At 40.3% G+C, this 15284-nt stretch overlaps 1 protein-coding gene across 2 annotated transcripts in view; it reads left to right on the top strand.

The window, feature by feature from the left end:
- The window catches only part of TNKS (tankyrase), an 87360-nt gene extending 72304 nt beyond the window's left edge, over positions 1-15056 (top strand). For both annotated transcript variants that reach the window (XM_072991857.2, XM_020812994.3), the window contains 7 exons: positions 15-135; positions 891-988; positions 2989-3063; positions 4215-4320; positions 5060-5246; positions 5995-6151; positions 8751-15056. In XM_072991857.2, the coding sequence (XP_072847958.2) occupies positions 15-135; positions 891-988; positions 2989-3063; positions 4215-4320; positions 5060-5246; positions 5995-6151; positions 8751-8837 (831 nt within the window). In that variant the 3' untranslated portion in view covers positions 8838-15056. The remainder of the gene's footprint in view (positions 1-14; positions 136-890; positions 989-2988; positions 3064-4214; positions 4321-5059; positions 5247-5994; positions 6152-8750) is intronic.
- The last annotated feature ends 228 nt before the right edge of the window (positions 15057-15284 follow it).

Raw genomic sequence — 15284 nt, 5'->3', positions numbered from 1 at the left:
TCTGGTCTATCCAGATCACTTTGGATGTACTAGCAGACATGGGACATGAAGAGCTGAAAGAAATTGGCATCAATGCTTATGGACATCGTCATAAGTTAATAAAAGGTGTAGAGAGACTTCTAGGTGGGCAGCAAGGTAAGTGTGTTAATGTGTCTTGCCTTAAGTCTCAAGCTTTGTGAGTAACGTATTGTAGTGTGCATGACTGTTTAAGTTCTTCAGTAAGCACAGAATTCAGTTTCCCAGCACTTTTACCTAGACGGTAAAAAGAAATAAAGCTTAGTGCTGTCCACCCCAGAAACCCTTTGGATTAAAGCAAAATGTTATGGTTGCAGCTGTACTCCCAAAAAGTGCAGGATTCTTTATTGTGGATCACTGCTTTCTTCACCCAAAATATTGGACACAGTAATACATCCTTTTGGTACTTTAATGTCCACCCCAAGTAAATACTACAGTATAATCCCATTCCCTATATAGTACATAACTGCTGGTGTGGAAGAGCTGAAATGAATCACAGGTTTTGATAGTGTCTAGTGTCAACATACACAAATAGCACACTCCTGTGCACCTTGACTGGTCCAGTGCAATCCAACTGATGTATAATAGACTAATGAAATCTTAATGTGTTGGATGGACTTAATTCTAGGTAAGTGGAGGTTTTGTGCCTCTTCAAGGAATCAGTGAAGCAAACCTCTTGTGTTTACATGGAGCAGAAGTTAAAGCAGCAGAAGGATGCATCAGTGTGCCTGTGTTTTGAGTGAGTCCTCAATGCTGCAATTATTCAATAACAAAAGAGACAACTGTCCGTCAAAATAAAGACTTGTACTTTGTTGTGTTGTATATATGTACCTGTGCAGATCTGATCACTTCAATCTGTTTCCCCTTTTCTTCAGGCACTAATCCGTACTTGACTTTTCACTGCGTCAGCCAGGGAACTATTCTTATAGACTTAGCTCCTGATGACAAAGAGTATCAATCTGTGGAAGAAGAGGTAAAAATTATGTTGAGAAACGCATTTGAGATGGAGACATGGATGTGTTGAATTTGTTTATTTCAAAATGAAGGCTGACATTTGGCACATATGTAATCCACATTGATTACTGTTTTGATAGATAGGATGACTAATAATCCAGCATACTAATCACTGGAAGGTTACTCTTTTTTGTTGTTTGAAAGAAAGAAGGAAGAGAAATAAATATTCCAACACAGAGCAAACCAAGCCGCACATAGAAACAAATGTTTTAGGCTCAAAGTTCGTTCCCCATTTTAAATAATATAATAATAATCATGTGCCATCAAGTCAGTTCTAATGACAATCCTTTTTAGGTAGCGAAAACTCAGAAATTGATTACCAGTCCCTTCTTCTGGAGACATCCTGGGACTGTGCAGCTTGCCCAAGGCCACACAGGTTGGTTCTACTTGTGAGAGGCACCGTGGGGAATCAAAATCAGCCAAATACCTAAATGGAGCTATCCAGCTATCTCTTATATGCTTAACTTCACCCTTTAATTAGTGGCAGATGCCACTGGCAGATAGGAACACATCTGTACTTCTAAATGGAACACCCATGATGCTTATATATAGTTGCAGAATAACTTGGGTTTATGTTTGTCTCTATCTTAGTGTCTTTCATCAAGACTTGAGGGTATATTGAACATTTACATTCTCTCACTGCCTTATTCTCCCATTGTCTGGAAATGAAATGTACCTCCTCCTAATATCTCTGCTTTAAAAACCAGAGCACTCTTACTGATTGCTGATACTGTTCAAAATGTGTTCAAGTATGTTTTGAAACAGTTTTTGAGTAATAACTCGGATGGAAAACATGTAGTGATAGCCTCCTCTCTGCCTGTAACCACACTAATCTATTGGCCCACTAAAAACAACCACTGAACTACTGTTTCATGTGCATATGTGTATCAAGTGTGATTTGTCTTTGTCCAAAATGTTTCAGGCATTTATAGGTTGATTACATATGTGAGATGTGCCTATATATAACAGGGGACCAAGCCCCCAAAGTCTAGATGCATAACATTAGCAAATGTTGACCTTCACTGATGATGTAAAAAGCCCCCCAAAAAACAAACCATCATCTGATGTAGTCTTCTGGTGTAACATCCACACTGCCCCGCTATGTTCACTGCCACCAGTTGCCCTGTGAGATTGCTGGGAGCTAGTAAGGGGGCCTGTGTTGAATGTAGCAATTCTTTCATCACCTTTATCTCTGCTTAATCAAAACATGAAATTATAGTGTAAGCGACTGTTCTTATTTTAATGTGCTGCTTAAAACAGACATTGAAAATATTGTTTCCTGCTCTACGCAAGATTATATTGAACAGAAAGTAAGAGTATAGCTTTTTTCTCCTGTTTTAGCCAGGAGATCTGGGCAAACCCCTGTGTCAAGGAACTGTCCATGGAAGAAACCATCCTGCAGTGGTTCCCACCCCTCTGGTAGACTGGCCTTTGCATGAACAGTAGTGTGCACAATTTTGCAACCAGTGTATTATCAGGCGAGAGGAAGACAGCCTGAAAGAGGGGAAACACGACTAGCATAATTCCTCTTGTTTCCCCAACAGGATTCTGGCCTGTGTGTCACAGATAATCTGTATCTCCTCTTCCACTTCCTTTTCTTTGAAGATAGTAAATATAGATGGTTTCTACTTCCTGTTTCACATTGCTGTTTCCTTTCTGGAATGGGCAGGAAACAGGACAAGCAAAGTGTCTTCAAACCTTGCTTTCTCCTCCCACCCACCCAAAACTGTGGAGAACATTTGCTTCCCGGTTGCTTCTCCCTTCCCCCCATCCCCCAGGAAATAGAAAAGGCAAAACAGGTGAGATGCATTCTTCCTCCTTAATTCCTGCTTTGTCCAGATCCTTCCCTCATAACATAAATGCTAGGCCAGCAGCACAGTCCCAATCTAGACATTTCTGCATATTTCTGAAATGTTATATTATGGGAATCTTACTATATACCATCCAACTGTTCTGCAGATGCAGAGTACCATCAGGGAGCACAGAGATGGTGGCAATGCCGGAGGAATCTTCAATAGATACAACGTCATCAGGGTAAGTTTCAGGGATTTTGATTGCCTAGGAATAAAACCGTTGCCAAGCTTGCTCATAAATGGAAAATGGAAAGGACATTTATTTTAGACACTTTAAAAAAGTGATCCTTAAAGGCTGATAGAAGTGTGAGGAAGATGTCTATTTATTTACCTTGAAATTCCTTTGACTGTTTTCATTTGAAGAATAGTTTTGATCTGGCAGGTTTATATTATATAATTTTTTTGGCTTTGGTGGAGGTGGTAAAGGAAGAGGGAGGAAAAAGGAGATGGTGAAGTTAGTTGGTTTATCCACTTACTTGGACGACTACTTTACTTTCATTCAAGGTCTTCAGAAATAACAACACTTTGTGTTTCTTCCCACCTATTTCAATTGTGCTTCGTGGCCTTTCTGGCTTGGGCAGTAAATTTAATCATGCTTAGAAAAAGACAACTCAATCCCAGACCAAACAGACTGAATTGGCTCAGAAAACTTCACAGAGTTAGCTTCCAAGTTAAAAAAAAACCTTTAATAAAACAATAAATAGCAAGCTTTTGACAGTGAAAAACATCTTGTCATCTTCATGATTACAAATGACAATCATGCTTGTCCCCCAAATTAAAATAGCATCTCCTCCCCTTCAGAAGAAGAGCATGGCAGAGCCCCTCCAGAGGCATCCCTTCCTTTGTCTGTTTAGGAAGAGAGCAACACAGCAGCCTCTTAAGCTCAGCAAAAGAGTGTTGCCATTTATCCCTTCTCTCAAGGGCCATATGTCCAGGGGAGCAGGCAGGTGGCATAAGCTCCTCTCTGCATTTTATTTGTGTAGTGGTTAATTTCCTGATGCATACCATCCAAAGAAAGTTAAGCAAATTTCTTCTGCTGGCATCATGGAGAAAAATGTGGCTCAGAAGAAAAAGCCTTCGTATAGTATCTTATGTGTTTTGCAGTGATTACATTGATTTCACAATTTGTGTAGACGTGACTACTTGTGGCTGTTTGTAATATGTATTTTTGAAGATTTATTAAAAGTAAGGAGGGCTAGCCGTGAAGTATTAATTGGGCTGTGACCGTCTTAAAACTGTGCATGAAGATGCAGCTTGCAGAGAAATATTATTTCTGGAGTCTACTATTTCTCTGTCATGTTTTTTTCCACCACCTCCTTTATCCTTTTATAGATTCAGAAGGTTGTAAATAAGAAGCTGAGGGAAAGATTCTGTCATAGGCAAAAAGAAGTTTCAGAAGAAAATCATAACCATCACAATGAACGCATGTTGTTTCACGGTAAGTAGAGATCACCTCTTTGAATAGATAGCCAGATTATTATACACGTTGTAAACATTTAAATAAACAGCATTTTTGCTCTTTGATTTCCCTTCCACAAATGTTTCCCGACAGGATGATGACTTTGAGCTGGATTCAGAGTCGTTTAGGGTATCTTTACATGATATTTTTCATACATTCCGCTTCTCTCTATATTCAGAGACAAACAGGATCAGCTGTTACCTGGCCCTTTAGAGAAAGGGTTGCGAGGGCTTGGAGAGTTGTAGTGGGATGACATGGGGGAAGCTCCTCATGGACAGGCAGACCTCCCCTCACACAATATAGGATCCAGTCCTGGGCTTACTATTCTTTCTCTGAATATGTTGCCTTCTTCCCCAGACAGTCTCACTGAATTGGGGGTGGGGCGCGCATTCTTTGGCACCACTACCAGCCAAGCCATCTGAATTAGTGTTTTTTCCATTGCGCACATGGGGCAAGACAGCAGAGAGGGCCTGAGACAGAGGGAGATGCCGAGAAGCCCATGTTCTTTTTAAGGTTGACAAATTGTCTAACAAGACACTTAACAGAAATGCCTAACTCCTTCTCCCGGTCATAATTTCACCCTAACTCCTGAGGATGGCTTGGCTAGCTGGCCTAGTTTTCTGCCACATTTAGAATGGAGACTATGGTGTTTTCCTTTGATATGCAAAAGTCATAAAACATACCGAACGGAAATGCACAGTTCTATGTTCTCTTCCAGGTTCACCTTTTATTAATGCTATCATTCACAAGGGATTTGATGAGAGACATGCGTACATTGGAGGGATGTTTGGAGCTGGGATTTACTTTGCAGAGAATTCCTCTAAGAGTAACCAATATGTATATGGAATAGGTGGAGGCACGGGCTGCCCCACACATAAGGACAGGTCCTGTTATATCTGCCACAGGTGGGTTTCTGGTGAGCTGTATTAATTCGTGGGGTGGGTATAATATTGTCCAAATGGAACAAAAAGTGGTTGCATGTTAAAGTAAAATGGTAGCGGCGGAGGCAGTACACCTTGTCCGTTTTCTTAACTGAATATAAATGCCAATATGGTTCTGTTATGTTAGAATTGCATGGTCACACCAAAGAGCCGCACCTTCTGACTTTGTGCTGGTGGGTTCTACTGACCAAAGAAAGCTGGTAGTAGCAGGAGTTTGGCTTCCCTGCCTTTTAGATCACGACTGACAGGCCAAGGAGGCATGGCCTGAGAAATTAGATTTTGATGAAATGGGGGCGTTTCGCCTTGAGAACTGTTGCATAGGCTTGCATCCTTCTGTAGGCTAGCAGATGTGTCCCGGCCCTCTGATTAACCATTGATTTTGTCACAAGGAAAACGTGAATGTTCTGACTGCAATGAAAGTCTAGGTATTTAGTAATTGTTTGCAGTGCAGTAACTTCAGGAAAAAAGGCAAAAGTTAAAAACTAAATAGTAACAGAGATGTGTAGGCAGGATGTAATGGAGAGACTGCAGTGTTTGTAGAAACACAGACTTGATCTTTTAAAAAAAATTGATAACTCACTTAAATTATTATTATGCTGTAAGGAATCCAACATAAATAGCTGACAGACGTTTCAGCTCCCTGTTTATCAGACATATTAAATCTTTTTTCCCAAGTGAAATTAATTTGTTTTCTTTTTCCCCTTTGTTTTAGACAAATGCTTTTTTGTCGTGTGACACTGGGAAAATCCTTCTTACAGTTTAGCACCATGAAAATGGCGCATGCCCCTCCTGGGCATCACTCTGTCATTGGCAGGCCAAGTGTAAATGGACTTGCATATGCTGAGTATGTCATCTATAGAGGAGAACAGGTAGGTGACCAATGCAAATAGTGTGCACTTTGTTGCATTCATAGATTAAGTTCTTTGCTACATAATTGTACCAATTAATTTATCTGCATTGTCTGTATACCAGTCAGGTCATGTTTTATGCAACAGATCCACTTGTTGTGCATATCACCAGTGGCATACTGGTATTTCCCAGAAGAAATATATAGACTGTATCTCTGGCTGGGTCAGGATATATGTGCATGTTTAGAAGCATATGGTCTGTGCTTTACAGAGTAAATATGTTTTCTCCATGTTTGTGCTCCCTGTTTCCGGCCCCAAGTGTATAAAATGTGGAACTATTCTAATTCTGATCCTCCTATTCTGTGTAGTCTTAACACTTACTGGTACTCCAAAGCTTCTTAAAAGATTTTTAGAAGAAATGTTTATATGCAAACAGAAGGACTTTCTGTCTGTCATTGGAGGATTTGACTATGGGAAAAGTAAAAATAATTCTAATGAAAGCAGGGCCCATTATTTGGCATGCTCAATACCCTGTAAGTCACTTAGTACCCAGCCGGTTGTTACGTGAAATAACCTCATCTTCCTTATGAATTCCTGAATGGGCTTAGCTTCCAATTTGGTTCCTCCTGATATTGAGTTGGCTGGATAGCTCACTGATTTAGGTGTTTGGCTGCAGAGCCAGAGGTTGGGAGTTTGATTCCCCACTGTGCCTCCACGAGTAGAGCCTGCCTGTGTGGCCTTGGGAACTACCAGGACACCCCCAGAAGAAGGAAGCTTCCACGTAGGGAATGAGTATTTTCTACCTGGCAGCCCCCCAAAAGGTTTCCCATATGTGAGAATTGACTTAATGGCACATTATTATTACTGATCCAGAAAACTGGGCCCCACCTAGTGGAGCCACCAGGGAAAAGAGACTTTTTCAAACCAGCCCTGCAAGCAGGTTTCTCCCTTCAAGGACTTCTAAGATTTCCTGTTTTAAAATCTCTCCGTCCAAGCTGAACCATGAGGGAGAGGGAGGGTAGGTTTGCTTCTTGTAGAAAAAGAGATGGTGAGAATCCCAAGCAACTTGAATTGAATCTAGCCCAAAGGAATGAAGGACAAGACTAAGGCAGAACAAAGGAGGGAAAGACCAAACAGCTGTCCTCCTTTCAGTTCCCTTAAACCCTTGTTCAGACTTTTCCCAAACTCTTGTTTTTTTCCTCACTAAGAGGAGTACTTCCAAGTGCTTCTTGCAGGGCATTTAGTTCATTCATTCTTTCTTCCAGCCAGATCTCCACCTCTGCAAAAGAGGGAGGAAGCAAGCGCATCCATCCCCTCCCCCAATTACAAACAGGGCTCTGCCTTCCACACTTCTCAAGTGAAGCCTCTCCACAATTTAAAGATAGCGAAGGAACTCAGGATAGGCTTGTAGATTTGCCAGAACCCAAAGTCTTCCTAGGCATGTTATGGACTTAGCAGGTATATCCTACTTGGTCATCAACACATGAGAGGATTCAGTGGCATAGTAGTAGTTTAAGCTGTATTTTTCACTGTGCCAATGAAAAATTAGAAATAAATTGTGCTTCAGAGGTGGCTTCCCAATAATGGAGCATTTCAAGATGGAAACAATTAAGTCAGTCAGTTTGGGAGTAATGTTTTTGTTATGATCCTTGAGAGGCTGAGTAACTGGTGGTTTGAAGGTGGATTGAGGAGGTTTGACTTCCAGTTCTTGCTCATCCATATTGCACTGTGGTTAGCCTACAGCCACTGGTTATGCTCTCAAATTAATCTGCTTCATGGGGCTTTTGCAAAATTAACGTGTTATTCCCATGCATTGTCATTCATTTCTCCTTGAAGGAAGGCTGGGCTAGAACTGTAAGTTCCAGCATCATTTTTGCCAATGGTGAAAAAGTGTCCGACTCCAGGAAAGGGGAACAGACTCCAAACTGCTTTTGATACTATTCCTTTTGAGGAAATGTTTACAAAGATCTGCCTTTTAAACAGCAGGCTGTTGCCAATAAGCTGAACTTTTCAGAAATCCAACTCCTTAAATACAGATTGGCAACTTCTGGTCCCCCAAATGCTGTTGGGCTGTAACTCCTATGATCTCTTACTATTGACTAAGCCAGCTAGCTGAGTTCTGAGGCTGATGGGGATTGCAGACCAGGAACATCTGGAAGACTCCAAGTTGCCCACATGACTTTCTTTATCCTAGGCCCTTTTAGCATTCAGTCTCGGTGCTCAGTTCTTTCTGTATGGTAGCACTGTTGACATTATCCTTGTTGGCTTAGTTGTCCTCCTGCCGCCCATCCCAGTGTGCTGTTCACCATGGGGGGAGGCGGAGGAGAACAGATGTAGGAAACCATTGTGTGGTGGGGCAAAAAGTAACCTGTTTCATATGCAGGGTACAGTGACAGGAGGGTTAATAATCATCAGATGCACAAAGTCTGTTTTGATGCAGTATAGTAGAAAAGGGCAGAAGTCTCCTTTGCTTCATGCTTCTGGTGTGAAGCAAGATGAAATTGCTGTTAGTAATGTTAAAACAAGCTAGAATGCTCTCCCTCCCCTGGTTCGAGAATAATATGCAATGCCCTTACATAGTATAATTCTTTCTAATTTGGATTAATCTGCTTATTCTTAGGCTTACCCTGAGTATCTGATTACATACCAAATTGTAAAGCCAGATACTCCCTCACAGACGGCAACGGCTGCAGAGCAGAAGACCTAGTAAATGCTGGTTAAGTGAAACAAAGTACATGGCTTAAATAACTTATGGACTGGATGGATGACGTTACTTTTGACACATCGCCAGTGTATGAAATGTCCTTCTGGAACTCGGCTGTATGTGTTTTATAAGCATTGCTCTATAAATGAATATGAGTAACTGATACGTACTCAATTGCTACTATTCCTTTTGAGGAAATGTTTACAAAGATTTGCCTTTTAACAACATATCTCAGGCTCACTTTCCATGCAGTTGCCATTAGTGTAACGACATCATTGCTTCAATCTGGGTGTTTGGGAACATTATTTAATAAAGCAGGGCTATGCCATGACCATTTTGTAATAAGAAATTCTAATGCTCCTGCTCTGGTTACTTAATGCGCATTGGTTATATTGAACCCATGCCGTCTTCTGAACATTCAGCGTGGTTTTATTTTTTACAGTTCTTAGATGGCTATATTTATTTTTCTTTTCATTTATTACAAAAATGAGCCAGGCCCTTCTTGAGGATATTTTTTGCACAAAGTCAAGTTGACTCAAATCAATTAACAATGCAATAGGAATTTCTTACCCAAGAAGGTGTTAGAAATATAGTTCTTAGGTCTGGGATTCTTTTTGCACTTTTTATGAACTCTTCTTCATATTGCTAGGAGCACATATATTTTTCTTAGAGTAGACACTCACCTTTTGTCCCTGCAAGTTCCTTTTTCTCTAAGAAAAATTCTTACTAGTATTCATGAACCAGCCTGTTCTTGAAATGGGCTCTGTTTTTTCCTGGCTAAAATACAGATAGAACATTCATTATCAGTGAGAAATATGGTGAGATGGCTTAAATAAGGACACAGATGGTAAATATTTTGAAAGTGTCTGATCAAAGGCATAAGGAAGTTTGATAGAATGGAAAGGAATATGAAATTTGCCAGAGGAACTTGCATTGAAGGGCCTGGGTGGATTTATTTATCTCCAAAGAGTTCAGAAGTTCACACACTCCCCCAGCTGCCCCAGCCGCTGATCACCTGCTCTCCCACTGCTCCATGATCACAGCAAAAAGTGAGCAAGTCAACATGAAAACCACTGTGGTGCTCTGAACATCTGTGTCTTGTTTCCTCCGATATGTCTGCTTAAGAAAGATGAGGAGGAACAAGAATGTGAGTCAGAAACATGCTCCAGGGGTCTCACTGCATACAGTCTCAGAGAAGCTTTCCTGCAGATTGGTTGTTAGAACATGAATGATGCCCATTACTTTTGCTTTAGGCCATCTTCATTAAGAAGAACTCATTGCAAATAAATTCAGTCACATGCTGTATCAGCAACAATCTACTGAATTGGCACGCAAATATATTTTCTCCAGTGTGGGGTGGTTTTTAAAGGCCTATAGAGAAACAAGTTAATGTGCATTAATCTTCTCCCAGAAGGCTGCTGGTTGCTTTCTCTCCTTTAATTTTGGCCTCATAAATCTTGTATGTGAATAGCTGCTTCTCTGTTCTAAACTATATAATATCAGAAGTCTAACATTAAAAATTACTTTTCTCCCTGAGATAAACAGCATTACTTTTACAATGCAATAACTTTAGAAAAAAATTAAGTAGTAATAGAGATGTATAAGTAGGATATGGAATGGAGAGAGATTGTAATGTAAAACATAAAAGGATAACTGCAAAATCTTCAGTCAGAAGTCAACAGCCAAATAAGGTTAGATTGCTCAAATTATGGTTCTCCCATAAAAACTTTTTATTCCTTACGGTAACATGGGCAGACGGTTGCAATTATTTTAAGAAATATATTGGCATCTGCTTGGAAATGGGGGCAAAAAAAACCTTATCTGCTGACACCGCAAGCACACAAACAAAACCCAAAGAATCACATAATTTCAACATCTGTTGTACTCAATTCTTGATTCAGATTGGTTAATCCTTTCTACAGTTGGACCAGATGAAACAGATTTTGGACAATATGAACCTTTTGCTTCTGTTTTTCCTCGCCACTTGATTTGTTGGCTTGTAATGTAGAACTCTGGATACCAAAGCTGGCCAGGAATAGTTATCCTCCTCCCCTCTTTTAAGTAAACGTTCCAGTTGTGAAAGTATGCCTGGGGCTTCACTGTTAGAAATCAGATGGAGCTTCATGTACGGATTTGTTTTTAAGTGTAGCTGGGAGGAATTTGCCAACTGCAGCAGAAATTGCAAAGAAATGCCAGAAAGTCTACCTTCTGCCAGCTTTATGTAGATGTTAACTGGAACCCAGCTGTTCTTTATTGTTGACATGGATGTGGAAAATGAGTGTTGTTCTCCAAAGGAAGGTAACATTTGATTCTGTGCTTGTCTCCCCCCTCTCCAGTGCGCTAGTTAAACCAATGGATGTTTTAGATTTCATCTAGTCCTGTACCCCAACATATCAAACTGTGGCCCTGATCTTTTAAATTGCCAGTGTTTTGTAACTGATGTTCTGTGCAGAGTAAAAGGTGCTGTGCAAAGAAGTTCCATTTGCTGTGGCTTTTGTCTTGTAGTAATGTAATTACTGTTAATTAACTCTTTCCTGGGTCAGACTTTGCAAAATATGCATGCTTATTTGCGTGAGTCATCAAGAGAGCCTGTTGGGGTAGCTGTAGAGGAATAAAATAAAAATCAGTGTTCACTGTTCTTCAGAGTGACACAACAGCCACATTTCCCAGTACAGGCGTTGATAACTGCTGAAAAGAACTTGTATAGCTGATTCCTAAAGTCACACCAGGTGAAAAAAAATCCATTTGCAAAGTTAAAATAACAAGAGTTATGCTGAATTTAGAATCTTCATGGCCACCAAAATTAGTTTCTATAGGCAGAATTTAGTTAAAGAGATGGTAGAATCAGTACAGCCCATTTTTTCTTCCATTAGGAGTAACAGGGTTTGACAGTTTCCCCTCGACCTTAGATTTAAGAGGCCTCAAGTGTGCATAGCTTAAGAGACACAAAACCGAAGAAGCATTGTGTTGCTTCACTGCACCTCGTTTATTTCACCCCATATTTTAAGAAAGAGAACTGGGCATTTCAGTAGATGAGCCAGCTCAGGCTGCTGTTTTCAGTGCCGTTTTGGCAGGGAGCTGTACCCAGTTGCAGATCTCTGACAAGTGCATTTGTATGACGTACATATTTGCAAACAAGCATTTGTCACATTGCAGTTTTTAGATGTCTGCTTGTTGAGTATAAATGTGCAGAGAAGCTCCTGGCTCACATAGTTCAAATAATGAGGCTGGGCTCGAAAATGGCGTGTTTCAAATGTGAAAGGAGCTTGTATTGGTTTTGGATGCCTAAATTGTACCAGTGTCATACGTGCACGTGTGCGTGTGGACTTATACCTCCTCTTTTTTTTTTTTTTTTTTTTTTTTTTTTTTTTTTTTTTTGTACATTGCTGCTTCTCAGTTTGGCGTTACCTGGTTTGTCAGAACTGGGATCTGGAAGCAGCAAAATCTTTCTTAATTTTTTGCTTTTCCTTTTCTCTGTCAGCATGAATTAGAAAGATCTGATTAGAAGTCTATACCATGGAACAGTTTTCCAGTGAACCTTGTATGCATATAAAGGAGCTAAGGATGATTATCTCATTTTTGCTGCATAACAAAAATATATCATAGAAACCAGATGATAGAATACAAGGATCTTATGCAGATTCAGTTCTTGCTGAACATATGATTACTGTTAGGCTTCTGTGAACTGTCTGAATATAATGGTTGTCATCTTGAAGTCTCAGCATGTTCAAAAATAGTGCTTCCTACACATTGGCCCTGAGGTTTTATCCACATTACCAATTTAAACTGGGTTAATTTATTGCCTCTCTCTTGGGGACTCTTGTTAACTTCTGAGGGATTTTTTTTGTGGGGTGTGTGTGCTATAGATCTTTGCACTTGTACCATCTGTAATTTTAAGGATTGTTGGGAAGATATTGTGACAACAGAAACGAGAGCATTGCAGACTGCTTCACACCAAGGTGGTTATGCTTCATATATTTTGAAGCTTCTGTAACAAAATCTCCCTCACAATACCATCCTCTGTCAGCAGTGGAAGAAAATGCCGTTCACTGTTCCTCCTAACACACTACAGGTCCAGTAGCAGCAGCTCCACAGGGCAGTATGGACAAGGAAGTGGTACAGAGGGGCAGGGTTAGACAAAAGAGAATCTGTCTACTTTGAATCTGGAAATAATAATCAGAAGGCTGCAAACCTCAACGTTTAACGTGTTAATGTCCTTTGATATAAGCAAGAGCATCTGCTAATCAAACTGTTCCCTGCCTTTAAGTTTGGGATTCTACTGAAAGGATAGCAAGACATCAGCTGTTTCATAGCCATTTCGATATGGGGGAAAGAGTTGATATTTCCATGTTTTGCCTTGCTTATGAAAATGTGGGGGACTCTTTTTCGTATTAGTATGCAATGTACCATACAAACTGTTCTAGCGTTATTGCAAAGTATACAAAATTGCTAAAACCATCTCATGCTCTCTCCTATGATGTTTATGTGAGGACTTTTGAGCGAATTTAAGGCTTGCCAAGATGGGGGTAGAAGTACTTAGTTCAGTGCGATTGTTTTCTTTCCTTGCTCCCACTGACCGGATGATGCAGTGCTCAATTCTGTAATCAGATCTGTGCCTCTTTCCTGCCTTCTGTGCTTTTTTGTTCTTCCGGGACAATGGAGTCATTTTTGCTTTGGGATTTATTCAGGAGGGGTGGAGCTTAATGTTATAGCATTTCCCGTGGAAAGTTCATTTCCATGTCAGAAGCTCTAGACAGAAGTCTTTAATTAACTCTGAAATTAGCTTTATAAAATGGACCAAACCCCCCCCCCAAACGCTTGCCACCTTCAGAGGCAAAGCTGCAGTTAAAGAAGTAATTATATGCATGTAGATGGCTTTTATTACTTACACACACACACACACACCACTTGAATTGTGTGTATAGTATCAGTACTGTTGTCTGGGTTGCTCATGACCAAAGTATTAATCCTCCCATGACTTCAGCTAAGTGCTGGAAACCATGACGGCAAAGAACAGCTCAATTTGTACATTATTGTTGAAGCCTCCATAACTGTTTCCTGGGTAGGTGTGTTAAATTTGGCTTCTTTAAGTGCAAAATTGGTTCCTGTGGCTTTCAGCCAGAAGGAAGAAGGCTCCTACGGTGCTCCATGGGTCTCTCGTGGCTGTGGAAAAACACAGTGGTACTAGGTGGAGTGATCAGCTTCCTGATGTTTTTTGATAGTATTCTGATGCTTGCAGTGATCTTTCTCCTGGGGACATGTAGTCCGCTGAAGTTTTAGAAACCAGAAGGTGTTCTTCCTTGGTTGGGGACAAGATTTTAATCTCCTTAGCTTTTTGCCCCTCCTTCTAACAAAACTAGGAATAAATTTTGCAAAATGTTAGAATTAGATATAACTGACAATTGATCATGGGATTTAAATTCATATGTTTGTTCTGCTTCTTTACATTTTAGTGGGTACAGAATTTTATTATAGAGGGGCGCAGGCATACAGGTTTCTGTTACTTCAGCTTTAAGGGGTTTTGTAGAGCTCCCCCCCCCCCGTTTCCTTCCTGTTTTATTGGATCAACTTGTGGCCAGAGTACATGAAAAAGGACAGTTCCCAAAGAGATAACCATGGTATGTTGCATCAAGAATAATCAAGAAAGTCTCTGTGCCACTTAATATTGGTTCCATAGCTTACTGGTCACAGGGTAGCTTTTTCTGCATCCATTTCATTTGGATAATTTCCAATGAAGATCTTTTAAAGGCTTGTCTGCTTATAGTGCAATTTCCATAATTTTTTTTTAAAAAACCGCTATCAAATTCCTCAAAACTTCCAGCAGGTTTTCAGACTTTATTTGCAGCAGCCTTCAACCTATGTATACAATCTCTTTAACATTTTGACACTTAGTTGTTTCTGTAGGCACTATTAAGTACTAGCTTTGCATTTTTAAAATTCTTGTATAACTTGCTTGCATAGCTAGCCTTGTGTTCCTGATACCTCTTGGCCAGAAAAGAGCATATGAAGTCTCAATATGGCCTTCCACTGTCTGTGACCTGGAGCTGGGATGTTGTTTATTTCTTTTCCTCTTGCTAAAAGAGATGTTAAGAATCTCTCAACAAATGTGATGGGATTTTGCATAAAGCCAGTGTAACACGCAAGTTAGATCTTACTGTGCTTTGACTTAAATGTCTGACTTTCTTGTGACAGATTAAAACTCAATAAATTTTTTAAAACAAATTTTGACTTTTCTTTCATGTGTGAAGAATCAAACACTACCTTGTGGCGTGGTGTACTGCAGCTAAACTCTGCTCACAACATAGGGCTCAGTCCCAGGTAGCCAACTGAAGGTTCATCCAGCCTTCCAAGGTTGGTAAAATGAGTGCCCAATGTGGTGGGAGGGAGGCAATCTGTAGCCTTCGTAATTAACTTGCAAACCGCCCAGAGGACAGTTTATAAGCAGCATGC

This window comes from Pogona vitticeps, chromosome 2, assembly GCF_051106095.1.
Source record: "Pogona vitticeps strain Pit_001003342236 chromosome 2, PviZW2.1, whole genome shotgun sequence".
In the NCBI taxonomy this organism is placed as follows: domain Eukaryota; kingdom Metazoa; phylum Chordata; class Lepidosauria; order Squamata; family Agamidae; genus Pogona; species Pogona vitticeps.
Note: the sequence above shows the minus strand (reverse complement) of the source record. Positions and strands in the feature narration are given on the sequence as shown.